At 57.8% G+C, this 13110-nt stretch overlaps 2 protein-coding genes across 2 annotated transcripts in view; one reads left to right on the top strand and one right to left on the bottom strand.

The window, feature by feature from the left end:
• The window catches only part of KCTD20 (potassium channel tetramerization domain containing 20), a 48442-nt gene extending 46040 nt beyond the window's left edge, over nucleotides 1-2402 (bottom strand). The window contains exon 1 of the mRNA XM_068159463.1: nucleotides 2355-2402. The gene's annotated coding sequence lies outside the window, so the exon portion shown is untranslated. The remainder of the gene's footprint in view (nucleotides 1-2354) is intronic.
• A 602-nt stretch (nucleotides 2403-3004) lies between these two features.
• Nucleotides 3005-12394, top strand: ETV7 (ETS variant transcription factor 7). The gene is made up of 8 exons (XM_068159426.1): nucleotides 3005-3121; nucleotides 6110-6227; nucleotides 6904-7068; nucleotides 7419-7526; nucleotides 8392-8556; nucleotides 8957-9099; nucleotides 10247-10347; nucleotides 10967-12394. Exons 1-8 carry the CDS (start codon nucleotides 3116-3118, stop codon nucleotides 11076-11078), a joined length of 918 nt encoding a protein of 305 aa, XP_068015527.1. The 5' UTR covers nucleotides 3005-3115; the 3' UTR covers nucleotides 11079-12394.
• Nucleotides 12395-13110: the final 716 nt, after the last annotated feature.

Raw genomic sequence — 13110 nt, 5'->3', positions numbered from 1 at the left:
CATGGGCAGGGACACCCCACACTAGATCAGCCTGGCCACAGCCTCAGCCAGCCTGGCCTTAAACACCTCCAGGGACAGGGCCCCAACCACCTCCCTGCACAACCCATTCCAGGGCTTCACCATTCTCATGGGGAAGAATTTCCTCCTCCCCTCCAGCCTGAATCTCCCCACCTCCAGCTTCATTCCAACCCCCCTAGTCCTAGCACTGCCTGAGATCCTGAGCAGTCCCTCCCCAGCCTTCCTGGAGCCCCCTGCAGATACTGGAAGGCCACAAGGAGGTCAGCTCGGAGCCTTCTCTTCTCCAGGCTGAACAGCCCCAACTCCTTCAGTCTGTCCTCACAGCAGAGCAGCTCCAGCCCTCTGCTCCTCCTCCTGGCCCTGCTCTGGACACCTTCCAGCACCTCCAGATCCCTCTTGCCATAGGGGCTCCAGAACTGGAGGCAGTACTCCAGGTGGGGTCCCCCCAGAGCTGAGCAGAGGGGGAGAATCCAAGAGGGGAAGAACCCAAGATATCCTCTTTGCAGAGCTGTATTCTCAGCCCCCCACATTGATATCCAAGGATTTTAGCCACTTTCCCAAGGAGCCTAAACTCACTGAGGAGGCAGGGGAGAGAGAGCAGGATCAAAGACAGGGAAAGTCATGACACAAAGGGTTGCTCCAGAGCAGAAGCAGGCCAAGGGCTCACCCATGGCACCTGGTCAAGGGAAAACCCTTTAGAAACTCCCCTTCAAACCACAGCAGGGGCAGAAAGAAGGGAAGAAAAGGAAGGGAGACTGAAGCCTGAAAAACCATAGGATTTTAGAATCAATAGGGCTGGAAAAGACCTCAAAGATCATCAAGTCCAATCTACCACCAACCTGCCCAACCTTAAGAATAACAACCCTGAGACCCCAGAGAATAGAATAGAATAGACCAGACCAGGTTGGAAAAGACCTTGGAGATCATCAAGTCCAACCTATCACCCAGCATCCTCTGATCAACTAAACCATGGCACCAAAGGCCTCATCCAGGCTCTTCCTAAACACCTCCAGGGATGGGGACTCCACCACCTCCCTGGGCAGCACATCCCAAGGGCCAACAACTCTCTCTGGGAAGAATTTCTTCCTCACCTCCAGCCTGAACCTCCCCTGGCACAGCTTGAGACTGTGTCCTCTTGTTCTGGTGCTGCTTGCCTGGCAGAAGAGCCCAACCCCCACCTGGCTCCAACCTCCCTGCAGGGAGTTGCAGAGAGCAAGAAGGTCTCCCCTGAGCCTCCTCTTCTGCAGGCTAAGCAACCCCAGCTCCCTCAGCCTCTCCTCCCAGGGCTGTGCCCCAGACCCCTCCCCAGCTTTCTTGCCCTTCTCTGGACACCTTCCAGCAGCTCAACCTCTTTCCTGACCTGAGGAGCCCAGAGCTGGCCACAGGACTCCAGGTGTGGCCTCAGCAGTGCTGAGCACAGGGCAGGATGAGCTCCCTGCTCCTGCTGGCCACACTCTTCCTGCTGCAGGCCAGGATGCCATTGGCCTTCTTGCCCCCTGGGCACACTGCTGCCTCATGTTCAGCCTACCATCGACCAGCACCCCCAGGTCCCTCTCTGCCTGGCTGCTCTCAGCCACTCTGCCCCCAGCCTGCAGCACTGCCTGAGGTTGCTGTGACCAAAGTGCAGCTCCTGGCACTTGGATGAGTTCAATCTCCTGCCCTTGGATGTGTAGGAGGTCAGTGTGGCCAACCAGCAGCCCAAGTTTCCTGCTCTGGGGGCGGTGGTCACAAGCAGCAGCTTGGTCCAAGGGCTCTGGGCACAATCCAGGCCCTGAAGCCTCCCAGGCAGCACAAGGCAAAGCCAGAAGGGATCAAAGGTGCAGGGATGCAGGCAGGAACTCAAGGAACAGCAGCCCCAGCCCCCTGTCCAGCACAGAGCACAGGAGAGGCCCCAAAGGCCTCCTCTCTCCCAGGCAGAGGCAAGCCCAGCTCCAGGGGAGGCCCCAGGCAGACCTCCCCCAGGCCCAGGCCTGGCCCAGCACAGCCCACGCGGGGCAGGGGAGTCCGCTGGGGCCCACGAAGGCTCCCTCGGCCCCACAGGCATTCCCCTGACCCCACGGACACGGAAGGCTCCCACCGAACCCCTACTGCCCGCTTCCTCCGGACCCGCGGCGCACAACGCGACCCCCGACCCAGCAGCCACCCGCCATGAGCAGAGCAGGCCGGGAAGGCCTCTAAAGCCCTACCAACGCCCGGAGAGCTCCGGAGAGGGCCCTCATAGCCTGCCCCTCAGCCCCGCAGAGTGCCGGGCAGGCCCCACAGCCCCCTCCAGACTCCGGGGAGCGGGAGCACAGCGCCCCCCGGCCGCCCCCTCCCCGCCCTCAGGCCTCACTCACCGCGTCCCGGCCGGGGCCGCTCCCTCAGGCGGCCGGGGGCGGGGTCCCGCCGCTCGGCCCCGCCCCACCCGCGCCGCCCTTCCATTGGCTCCGCTCTCAGAGCGGGCTGGCCAATAGGAACAGAGGGAGCGAGAAGTGGGGTGGGACGTGCCGGGGGCGGGGCCTTGCGTTGCGCGCGTGTGGCGCCCGTGGGTGCTGCGCTGCTCTGCTTCGCTTCCCCCCCGCCCCCCCCCCCCCCGCGTCTCTGGGACTTTCTGTCCGTGCCCCTTGTTCCCATAGCCCCGGCCCGCTTGTCCCGGCCCGCTTGTCCCTGCAGTGCTCGGTGGAGCTAATAAAACCACCACCCAACGCTAAAATTCGAGCTGCTGCCTCCCGGTGTGTCCCGGGATCCATCCTCCAGCAGCGCGTCCCACCCAGGGGACGAAACCTCCCGAGAGCAGGGGTTCCCCCGGTGCTGTCCCGGTGCTGGTAGCCACACCCGCCGGGCGCAGGCGGATTCCCCGCGCCGGAGGTGACGAGGGGCCCCGGCCCCGGGAGCACCTGGAGACGGGAGAGGGAGGGGGGGAACACACGAGCCCCGACGCTGCCCCCTCGCTGCTCTCCTGCCCCTCGGGACTCCGGATCGTTTCGATTTCGTTTCCCGGAAGGATAGCGCCGAAGCCGCAGCGGTCGCAGGGACGGGACCTGCCCGCACCGGGGGGCAGCGGGGTGGGGGCAGCGCTGAGTACCGCTGTGGGAACGGCCACTCACCGACACTGGGGATGCAGGTAAGAGCCTCTCGCCCACCCCCAGCCCTGTCCCGTCCCCCCCGACCTGTTTCCGCCTCAAGTAGGGGCTGGAAGCTGAGGCCCCGGGGGGGCTGTGATCGCTCATCCAGCTCCAAACGACCTCACGGAGCCAGGGACAGCCCGGGGAGAGCTCCATGTGTGGGGCTGACCCGAAGCTGCTCTCACACATCTGGGGGGTCGTTCTCATCCCCTTCTTTTGCTCGAACTCCTCCGAGGACCATGAACATCTCTGATGAGGAAAGACAGAGAATTGGGGCTGTTTAGTCTGGAGAAGAGCAGCCTGAGGGGGGATCTGATCAATGCTGATCAATGCTTCAAGGGTGGGGGTCAGGAGGATGGGGCCAGGCTTGGTTCAGTGGTGCCCAGTGAGAGGACAAGGGGTAAAGGGCACAAACTTGAACATCAGAAGTTCCACCTGAAAGTGAGGAGGAGCTTCTTTAATTGAAGGGTGACAGAGCCCTGGAGCAGGCTGCCCAGAGAGGTGTTGGAGTCTCCATCTCTGAAGTCCTTCCAAACCCATCTGGATGTGTTCCTGTGTGACCTTCTTTAGGTGCCCCTGCCTCGGCAGGGGGAGGTTGGACTGGATGATCTCCAGAGGTCCCTTCCAACCCCTGTCATGCTGGGATTCTGTGTGGTTCTGTGATGTTTCCTCTTGGGGCAAGGGAATGCAGCTCAGCAAGGTTCATGGGAGCAGCTGAGCAGCGAGAACAAAACAACCCCAAGAACATGAACAGCAAAAAAAATTGAGAATGAGCCTCTTCTGCCCCAGAAATCTTCAGGAGCACGAAAAATGTCCAATCTTTGGTCTGATTTTACTGGAAATTCCATAGTGAGAGGCACCCCAATGGGGAATAAAAGCCCCAAAGCAACAAAAATGGATTTTTAGAGGAGGTCTGGACAAACCCCACCCCTGATTTCCTTTGCTTTTATTATATTGCCCTGTAGCTTCCCCAGGTCACAGGGAATTGTTTTCCCTGGCAGGGATGAAGCAGTTTGCTCTCACCCTGCTGGTTTGGGGTCACCCGGAACATTGAAGATGTGTCCAGCCACCTTCTGTGGTTGTCTCCCCTCTCAGCTTTCAGCTCTTCTCCTGTTTTTTGGGGTCACCAGGAACACTGAAGATGAGTCCAGCCACCTTCTGTGATTGCCTCCCCCCTCAGCTTTTAGCTCTTCTCCTGGTTTTGGGGTCACCAGGAACACTGAAGATGTGTCCAGGCACCATCTGTGGTTGCCTCCCCCCTCAGCTTTTAGCTCTTCTCCTGGTTTTGGGGTCACCAGGAACACTGAAGATGAGTCCAGCCACCATCTGTGGTTGCCTCCCCCCTCAGCTTTCAGCTCTTCTCCTGGTTTTGGGGTCACCAGGAACACTGAAGATGAGTCCAGCCACCATCTGTGGTTGCCTCCCCCCTCAGCTTTCAGCTCTTCTGATTTTGGGGTCACCAGGAACACTGAAGATGAGTCCAGCCACCATCTGTGGTTGCCTCCCCCCTCAGCTTTCAGCTCTTCTCTTGGTTTTGGGGTCACCAGGAACACTGAAGATGAGTCCAGCCACCATCTGTGGTTGCCTCCCCACTCAGCTTTCAGCTCTTCTCCTGGTTTTGGGGTCACCAGGAACATTTTAAGATGTGTTCAGCCACCATCTGTCATTGTCTTCACCCTCAATTTTCAGCTCCTCTCCTGGTCTTGGAGACACCAGGAGTGCATAAGCTGTGCCCAACCCACCATCTGTGTTTTGCCTCCCCCTTGGTTTTCCTGCTTTTGGGGACACCAGGAACATTGAAGATGTGTCCAACCTCCATCTGTGATCTCCCCAGGTCGATTTTCAGCTCCTCTCCTGGGCTTGGAGACACCAAGAGCACTGAAGGTTTGCCCAACCATCATCTCTGATCTTCTCCCTTGATGTTCAGCTCCCCTCCTGGTTTTGGGGGGGGCCACCAGGAGGACTTAAGATGGGTCCAACCCCACCAGCTGTGATCTTCTTCCCCCCTCATTTTCAGCTTCTCTCCCCCAGCCTGCAGTTGAGGAGCTCTGGCTGCTCCAGCCAGCTCTGAGAAGCTGCCTGAGGGCCTGTTGGAGCACCCAGAGTTGGCAGCTGCTTCAAAACAAGAACTTGTAGGGAAAATGGTTAATTTCCCAGAGAATGGAGCTGAGAAATTGCTAGAATTCAGCTTAAGAGCTGAGGGGAAGCATCATCTGCTTGGCTGCTGATAGTGTGTCAAGATGCAGATGGGGCTGAAGGCAGCATCTGAGCTTGCTTCTGGCTCCTGTGCTCCAGATGAGAGCCCAGAGGCAGAGCTGGGGCCATGCTGACTCCCCCACCCCCTCCCCAAGCTCAGCAGAGCCACTGGGGGCTGCCTCTCCTCCCAGCACTGACCATGGGTGAAGGCCTGAGGGGCTCCTTGCTGAGCAACCAAAGGGAGGAGCAATTCTTGAGGCATCTCCCCAGATCTTCTGGGGAAGAAGTCAGAGAGATCTCTTTGTACAGTGGTTTTTAAGACAAAAATCTGCATTTTGACGACTCTGAAGAGCTGATCTGAACCCCTGGGCATCCAGTGAGCCTCTGAAGATCCTGCAGGGAGTGGGAGCCAGCACAGGCACTGCAGGTTCTGCCAGGTTTGGTTCCAGGTTCTGCTTCCCTGAATCCATGGGGCAGTGGGGATGGCTACTATCCCTCATCTGAAGCCTGCATGAGGGCAGGTATCTCTGCTAAAGAACTGGAGAATGAGTGGGATCTACTGTCCTGGGCAAGCAGAGATTCATCCTGGGGGCTGGTGAAGGACCTTAGAGCCAGTATGGAAGAGCTCCAGGCACAGAAACCAGTTGGAAACTCTCTGGGCAGTGTTGCAGGGGAGGCATCTCCAAAGCTGAGGCAGGAGCAGGGCTGGGGAACGTCGTCCTCGCTGATGGGTGGTCCCCCCACTGATGGGTGGTCCCCCCACTGATGGGTGGTCGTCTCTTTTTCCCCAGGGCAAAGTGGCCATCAGCTCTTCCAGCCCCCTTGCCACAGCTTCATCACCAGCCCCGTCCCAGGCCAGCCATGCACCCATCAGCGAGAGGCAGATCTTCAGGCTACCAGGCAGGCTGAGTGAGTAGATCACAGTATCACAGAATCACCAAGGTTGGAAGAGACCTCAAAGATCAAGTCCAACCTGTCACCACAGACCTCATGACTAGACCATGGCACCAAGTGCCACATCCAATCCCCTCTTGAACACCTCCAGGGATGGGGACTCCACCACCTCCCTGGGCAGCACATCCCAATGGCTAACAACTCTCTCAGTGAAGAACTTTCTCCTCACCTCCAGCCTAAACCTCCCCTGGCACAGCTTGAGACTGTGTCCTCTTGTTCTGGTGCTGGTTGCTAGAGAGAAGTGACCAACCCCTTCCTGGCTCCAGCCTCCCTTCAGGGAGTTGTGGAGAGCAATGAGGTCTCCCCTGAGCCTCCTCTTCTGCAGGCTAAACAACCCCAGCTCCCTCAGCCTCTCCTTGTAGGGCTTGTGCAAGCCCTCAGAGATGCTGAGCAAGTCAAGGCTGCTTCAGAAAGCTCTTCCCCGCAGGGTGGGACACGGTGGGGGGCAGCTGTAGTGTCCCAGCCAGGGACCATTCCCTGGCTCCCCAGGGATCAGCCCCTCGGGGTTCGTTTTCTCCCTTCCGAGGGTTTTGGAGCTGCGAGTGCTTCATCCAGGGGGGAAGGTCTGGTGCTGAAGGCAGCGTTCCGGGCTCCCGGGCTGAGCTGTCTCAGAGGCTGCTGCCGGTTTCAGGAATCCAGCCCTCGCTGTGGAGCAAGGAGGATGTGGAGCACTGGCTGCGGTGGGCGGAGCAGGAATATTCCCTGCGGCAGGCGGAGCGGAGCCGCTTCCAGATGAACGGCAGAGCCCTCTGCATGCTCACCAAGGAGGACTTCCGATACCGAGCGCCCAGCTCAGGTTAGAGCAAGGGCAGGGCTGCTGAAAAGGGGCTGGCTGCCTTCCCAGCAGGGCAGCTTTCATCTCTGGCCAGCTGGGTGCTGGGGACAAGGAAAATCCTCTTCCCTTCCTGGACTGCAAGCGGTGCGGGGTGGGGAGCAGCACAGAAATCGGAGCAGCATCAACCAGGAGAGACTGCAGCATGAAGTCATAGTATCATAGTAGCATTCAGGGTTGGAAGGGACCACATGGATCATCTAGTTCCACCCCCCCTGCCATGGGCAGGGACACCCCACACTAGATCAGCCTGGCCAGAGCCTCATCCAGCCTGGCCTCATCCAGTCCTCTGAGCAGGCTTTCCTCCTCTGCAGGTGATGTGCTGTATGAAGTGCTTCAGTACATCAAGACTCAAAGAAGAGCCCTGGTGTGCAGCCCTCTGCTGAACTCACCCTTCAGGGAAGCTAGGACCTCAGATGAAGGTATGGTGGGGGATGGCAGCTGCCCATCAAGCTGAGCTTGCCCTCAGCTTGCTGGAGTCTGGCCCTCAGCCAGCTGAACCCATTCCACACTACCTGAGTAAGGCAGAGACAAACTACACCAACGTCCAGGCCATCAAGGAAGCTTGAAGTGGTGAAGGAGGTCTGGTCAGAATGAGGCCTAGGCAGCTCCAGTTGGGTCCATGGTGACCAGGCAAAGCTATGGCTAGAGTAGGATGTCTGTAGAGAGAGCTCTGGGTCAAGGAGGATCAGTAAATAGCCTGACAGAGGCACAGCCCTGACTGGGAGCTGCTCCTGCTGCAGCATAGCTAGGAAAGGACAGAGGAGCCAGGGGTGAGCTAAAATAGAGCTTCTGGACCAATGGGTGGAGTGAGGAGAGGTCCCACTGCAGGCTGGCCAGGGCCATTGGGCTTATTAGTGCCCTTGGGGGGCTTAGGTAGGAGTTATGGTGGGCACAGGTTGGTATCAGTGGCTGGCCTGGCATGAGGAGGATCTGGGAGTGCTTTCCTGAGGTCTTCTGCTGGCTCAGGGGTAGGATGGTGAAGATCTGAAGTTCTCACAGTAGCTTCCAAAGCAGCACTTGTGCTCTGGAGTGCTTTCTTGCTCCTGCTTTTCTGTGCCTCACCCTCACCCTATTTGGCATCTCCTCTAACTTCCTTGGACCTCCTACTGCTCCTGCCTTAGGAAAGTCCCAGACTTTCCTCATCCCTGTCTCCTTTGACTGGACTGGTACCCAGCTGAGAACCAGCCTGGCCTGGCCCTCTCTAGCTCTTCCAGGGCTTTGGAAGATCTCCTGGCACCTGCCATAAAGCACCACAGGGGCTGTTTGGTGGGTTTTGTCTTGTAGGGAGAGGCTGCAGTGCTGAGGCTGTCCAGGCTGCTGCTTTCTCCTGCCCTGGCCATGCAGGGCCCCTCAACCACTCCCATCACAGCCTGGAGAGCAGCTGCAGGACAGATGCCACCTGCTCCATCCCCACAACCCTGCCAGCCCCAGTAGATGGGAAAATTGCAGGTAACTATGGATTTCTATCCTGGCTCCTTGGGGAAGGGAGGTTGTGCCTTGTCCTCTCTGTCCACCTGCCTGCCTTCCATGCAGCTTCCGTGCACCAGGCTGCTGCTTCCCTGCCTCAGTTTCCCCACCTGAAAACCTGGAGGTCCTGTTGGAGTTCTGAGCTCCAGCATTGAAAGTGCTGTGCTCTGGGCTGTGTTCTCTAGAATCAGAACCCTTTTGGTTAGGCAGTGCCCCCAAGATCACCAAGTCCAAGCATCAGCCTCAGACCACCACGAACCCACGTCCCCGAGTGCCACCCCCAGATGTTTTACTGCCAACGTGGTCAATCCAGGTGCTGAGGAACCCTCACTGGTGGCCCAGTGGGAGCTGTGTGACTCATTTCTGCTCCTCCACCACTCAGACTGCAGGTTGCTGTGGGATTATGTCTACCAGCTGCTCTCTGACAGCCGCTATGAGCCCTACATCAAGTGGGAGGACAAGGAAGCCAAGGTCTTTCGGGTCGTTAACCCCAACGGACTTGCCCAGCTCTGGGGAAACCACAAGGTAAATGCAGCTGAGGACAACTTTGTCCCCCCCTGGGCTTCTCTGTGTGGCCTTCAGGAGCTGTTCCCCACCACTCATGGTGCAGGGATTGGGGAGGGTAGACTTAGAATTAAGCAGGTTGGAAAAGATCTTTGAGATCACCAAGTCCAACCTCTCCCCCAGCACCCTCTGATCAACCAAACCATGGCACCAAGGGCCTCAGCCAGGCTCTTCCTGAACACCTCCAGGGATGGGGACTCCACCACCTCCCTGGGCAGCACATCCCCAGGGCCAAGCTCTCTGCCTGGGAAGAACTTCTTCCTAACATCCAGCCTAACCCTCCCCTGGCACAGCTTGAGACTGTGTCCTCTTGTTCTGGTGTTGCTTGCCTGGGAGAAGAGCCCAACCCCCACCTGGCTCCAATCTCCCTTCAGGGAGTTGCAGAGAGCAAGAAGGTCTCCCCTGAGCCTCCTCTTCTGCAGGCTAAGCAACCCCAGCTCCCTCAGCCTGTGCTCCCAGGGCTGTGCTCCAGACCCCTCCCCAGCTCTGTTGCCCTTCTCTGGACTCCTTAAGGATTCTCTAAGCTAGGCCTGGACTGCTGAGAGCCTGCTGCAAGCAGAGTGTGACAGAGCAGCAGGAGCAGGGTGCAGATCACCCAGAGGAGCTCAGCTGTGATGCAACCAGAACCTGACTCCAGGTGTGGCCTCAGCAGTGCTGAGCACAGGAGTGAGACAGAGGTGGGCACAGATCACAGAGTAGTCCAGGCTGGAAGGGACCTGTAAAGGTCACCCAGTCCAAAGCCCTGCAGTCAGCAGGGACATCCCCAACTGGATCAGGTTGCTCAGAGCCACATCAAGGTTGACCTTCAGTATCTCCAGGGAAGGAGCCTCAACCACCTCCCTGGGCAACCCTGTTCCACTGTTCCACCACCCTCACAGTGAAGAACTTCTTCCTGATACCCAAGCTCAACCTGCCCCTCTCCAGATGCCACCCTGCTGCTGATCAAAGAGGGAGAGCAAACTGTGATGGCTGTGGAGCCAGAAACAAGTCTAGGATGAAGACCTGCAACACCCAAGAACCACCTCCCAGGTGGTCCTGCTGCAGGCAGACCCAAATCAGGAGCTGGGTTTTGTTTTTGCTGAGCCCTCCAATGGTTTTCTCCTTCCAGAACCGGATGAACATGACCTATGAGAAGATGTCACGGGCACTCAGGCACTACTACAAGCTCAACATCATCAAGAAGGAGCCAGGGCAGAAGCTCCTCTTCAGGTGAGAGGAAGCAGAGCAGGGAGCTGTGTGGGACAGCACAGATGGGCTGCAGGAAGGTGGTGGGCTCCAGATGTTGGCAGCTCCTTCATCCAGCATCCTCCTCTCCAAAGGCAGCACCCTGGTGGGGTTTTGCCCAGGCTCTGTCCTGTTCGTGCTGGGAGCTGAGCTTCAGGTCTCATCAGAGGCACTTTCCAGGGCTGCAGGCCAGCAGCCTGCTCCTGGGCTAAACATCCATCTGCTGTCCTGCTGGGGTCTAACTGGTGCTGGAGGAAATAGCTCTGAGCCCACCCAAGCTGGACACATCCTTCCTGTGCCCCAGTGGCATCAGGTCTGAAGCCCACACTGAGACAGAGGAAGGGGTGGAAGTAAGTCAGAGGCCTCCTCTTTTCAGTGCTGGCTGCTTCCCTGAGACTAGCTTGGACTTAAAACTCCAGCTCTAGGCTGGAGAGTGCTGAGCTTTGTCTCCCTGGGTGCAAAGCAAGGGTTGGGATCCTCAGCCAAAGGCAGGTGAGCTGCAGAGCTCAGCTGATGAGGGCAAGGGCTCCAGCATTTACAGCCTGCTTTGGGGCTGGGTTGGGTTTAGACATGCTCTCAAAGGCATTAAAATGATGTCTTGCAGGTTTTTGAAGACCCCTGGGGAGATCATCCATGAGAAATCCAGCAAGCTGGAGCAGCTGGAGAATGAGGAGCATGATGATTTGAAAGAGGACTCCCTGGAGGTTCCACTGTAGGCAGGCTCTGAAGGAGGCCCTTGCAGTGCATCACAGCCTGGCTTGTGCCCTGCTGGGAAGCTGCTCTTTCATCTCCTGGACAGGCAGAAGGTCACAGAGCTGCTCCTGGATTTCAGATCCTCCCCTGAGCCAAAGCTGTGACATGTCTGGGGGCTTCAGGAGCAAAACACACCCAGAACCTGCCCCCCCAGCCCCCAAAGGGCAGGTGAAGGTGTGGGCTGGGCTTCTGCTTGCTTCTCTTCTGTGCCAGGGATGCAATGAGATGGTCTTGCTCTGGCAGTTTTGATGCTTGTCTTTGAGGTTCCCACCTGCTGGCAAAGCCTTCTCTGTTCCTGCAGTGAGCTGTGCTGAGCAGAGAGCATCAGAGCCCCACAGTGAGCATCCCCTGAAGAGCTTCTGCAGAGAGCTCTGAGCCTCAGTGTGAACAAGCTGAATCTGAGCCTTTTCCCTGGCTTGAGAATGGGCTTTGAGTGCAGATCTGCTGTGACCTATAAATAGAGATGCAGAGTTAACCAGGTTGGAAAAGACCTCAGAAGTGACAGTGTCCAACCTCTCCCCCAGCACCATCTGATCAACTCAACCATGGCACCAAGGGCCTCATCCAGGCTCTTCCTAAACACCTCCAGGGATGGGGACTCCACCACCTCCCTGGGCAGCACATCCCCAGGGCCAATCTCTCTTTCTCTGAACAATTTCTTCCTCACCTCCAGCCTAAACCTTCCCTGGCACAGCTTGAGACCTCATTGTCTCCTCTGGGGTTGCTGCTGTGGTTAAGGGTTGGGAGCCTGCTGGAATACCTGCCTGGAGCTGCAGGCTGCATGGATGTCCTGGGCTGGGCCTCACTTTAACTCCTGTCCCTCCATGTGTGATGAGCTGACCAAATGGGACAAGAAACAGAGCCAGGAAGGAGGTTTGGAGGTTGAGGCATCAGGAGGTTTGGAGGTTGGGGCATCACGAGGTTTGGAGGTTGAGGCATCAGGAGATTTGGAGGTTGGACTTGATGACCTTAGAGGTCTTCTCCAACCTTAATCACTCTGTGAATCCTAGAATCATAGAACTGTCAGGGTTGGAAGGGAGCTCAAGGCTCAGCCAGCTCCAACCCCCCTGCCATGGGCAGGGACACCTCACACCACAGCAGGTTGCTCACAGCCACCTCCAGCCTGGCCTTATAAACCACACTCACCAGCAGACCCTTGGCTGTTTGCTGTGAGTCCAAAGCAGGAGCACCTGCAAGCCCTGGCACTGTTCAGGAGCTGGGAGAAGCAATGTGTGTGTGGTTTGAAGCCCAAAATCTCCCCTGAGGCTTTCTGGTTGCTTTTTCATCAAGGAAGTAAAATCCTGTGAGAGTGTGAGGTTGAGAATCCCACTTCTTGCTGGTTGAAGGTCTGAAATCCAAGCCTTGGCTCATTTCAAGCCAGCTCCTGTGGGTATCCAGATCTTGTCCCCAAGCTCAGCATCCTCCAAATCAGTGTGCCAGGGTGAGCTGGTGGCTGAGCACAAGGTGGTGTTTGGTAGCTGCATGGGTGACACAAGGTCAGGAATCCCCAAGCCCCAGCATGGTTGGGCTTGGAAGGGACCTTTGGAGATCACCCAATCCAACCCCCCTGTTCCAGCAGGGCTCCCCCAGCAGAGCTCAGCCACTCCAACCCCTGCCCCAGCAGGGCTCCCCCAGCAGCTTGCCCAGGGGCACAGTGCCCAGGGGGGGTTGGAAGCTCTCCCCCCCAGCAGACTCCACAACCTCTCTGGGCAGCCTGCTCCAGGCTTCCAGCAGCCTCACCCCAAACAACTTTCTCCTCCTCCTCAGATGGAACCTCCTGGGTGCCAGTTTGTGCCCCTTGGCCTGTCCCTGGGCACCACTCAGCAGAGTCTGGCCCCAGCCTCTTGCCCCCCACAGCTCCTTTAGCTCTTGCTGAGCATTGAGCAGGAACCCTGTGGGGCTGCTCTGCTCCAGGCTCAACAGCCCCAGGTCTTTCCTCACCAGATGTTTTAGTCTGTTCATCATCCTCATAAGCCTCCCCTGGACTCTCTCCAG

This window comes from Melanerpes formicivorus, unplaced genomic scaffold (assembly GCF_026170545.1).
Source record: "Melanerpes formicivorus ecotype bairdi unplaced genomic scaffold, bMelFor1.0.p_v2 SCAF_46, whole genome shotgun sequence".
Taxonomy (NCBI): domain Eukaryota; kingdom Metazoa; phylum Chordata; class Aves; order Piciformes; family Picidae; genus Melanerpes; species Melanerpes formicivorus.
The sequence above is the reverse complement of the archived record's forward strand: the minus strand, read 5'-3'. Positions and strand labels throughout refer to the sequence as shown.

What these genes read in the sequence shown, in the direction of transcription:
- ETV7 (XM_068159426.1), top strand. An exon ending in AGCTCTGGGGAAACCACAAG is followed by an intron (nt 9,100 to 10,246) that starts GTAAATGCAGCT and finishes TTCTCCTTCCAG; the next exon opens with AACCGGATGAACATGACCTA. An exon ending in GGGCAGAAGCTCCTCTTCAG is followed by an intron (nt 10,348 to 10,966) that starts GTGAGAGGAAGC and finishes GATGTCTTGCAG; the next exon opens with GTTTTTGAAGACCCCTGGGG.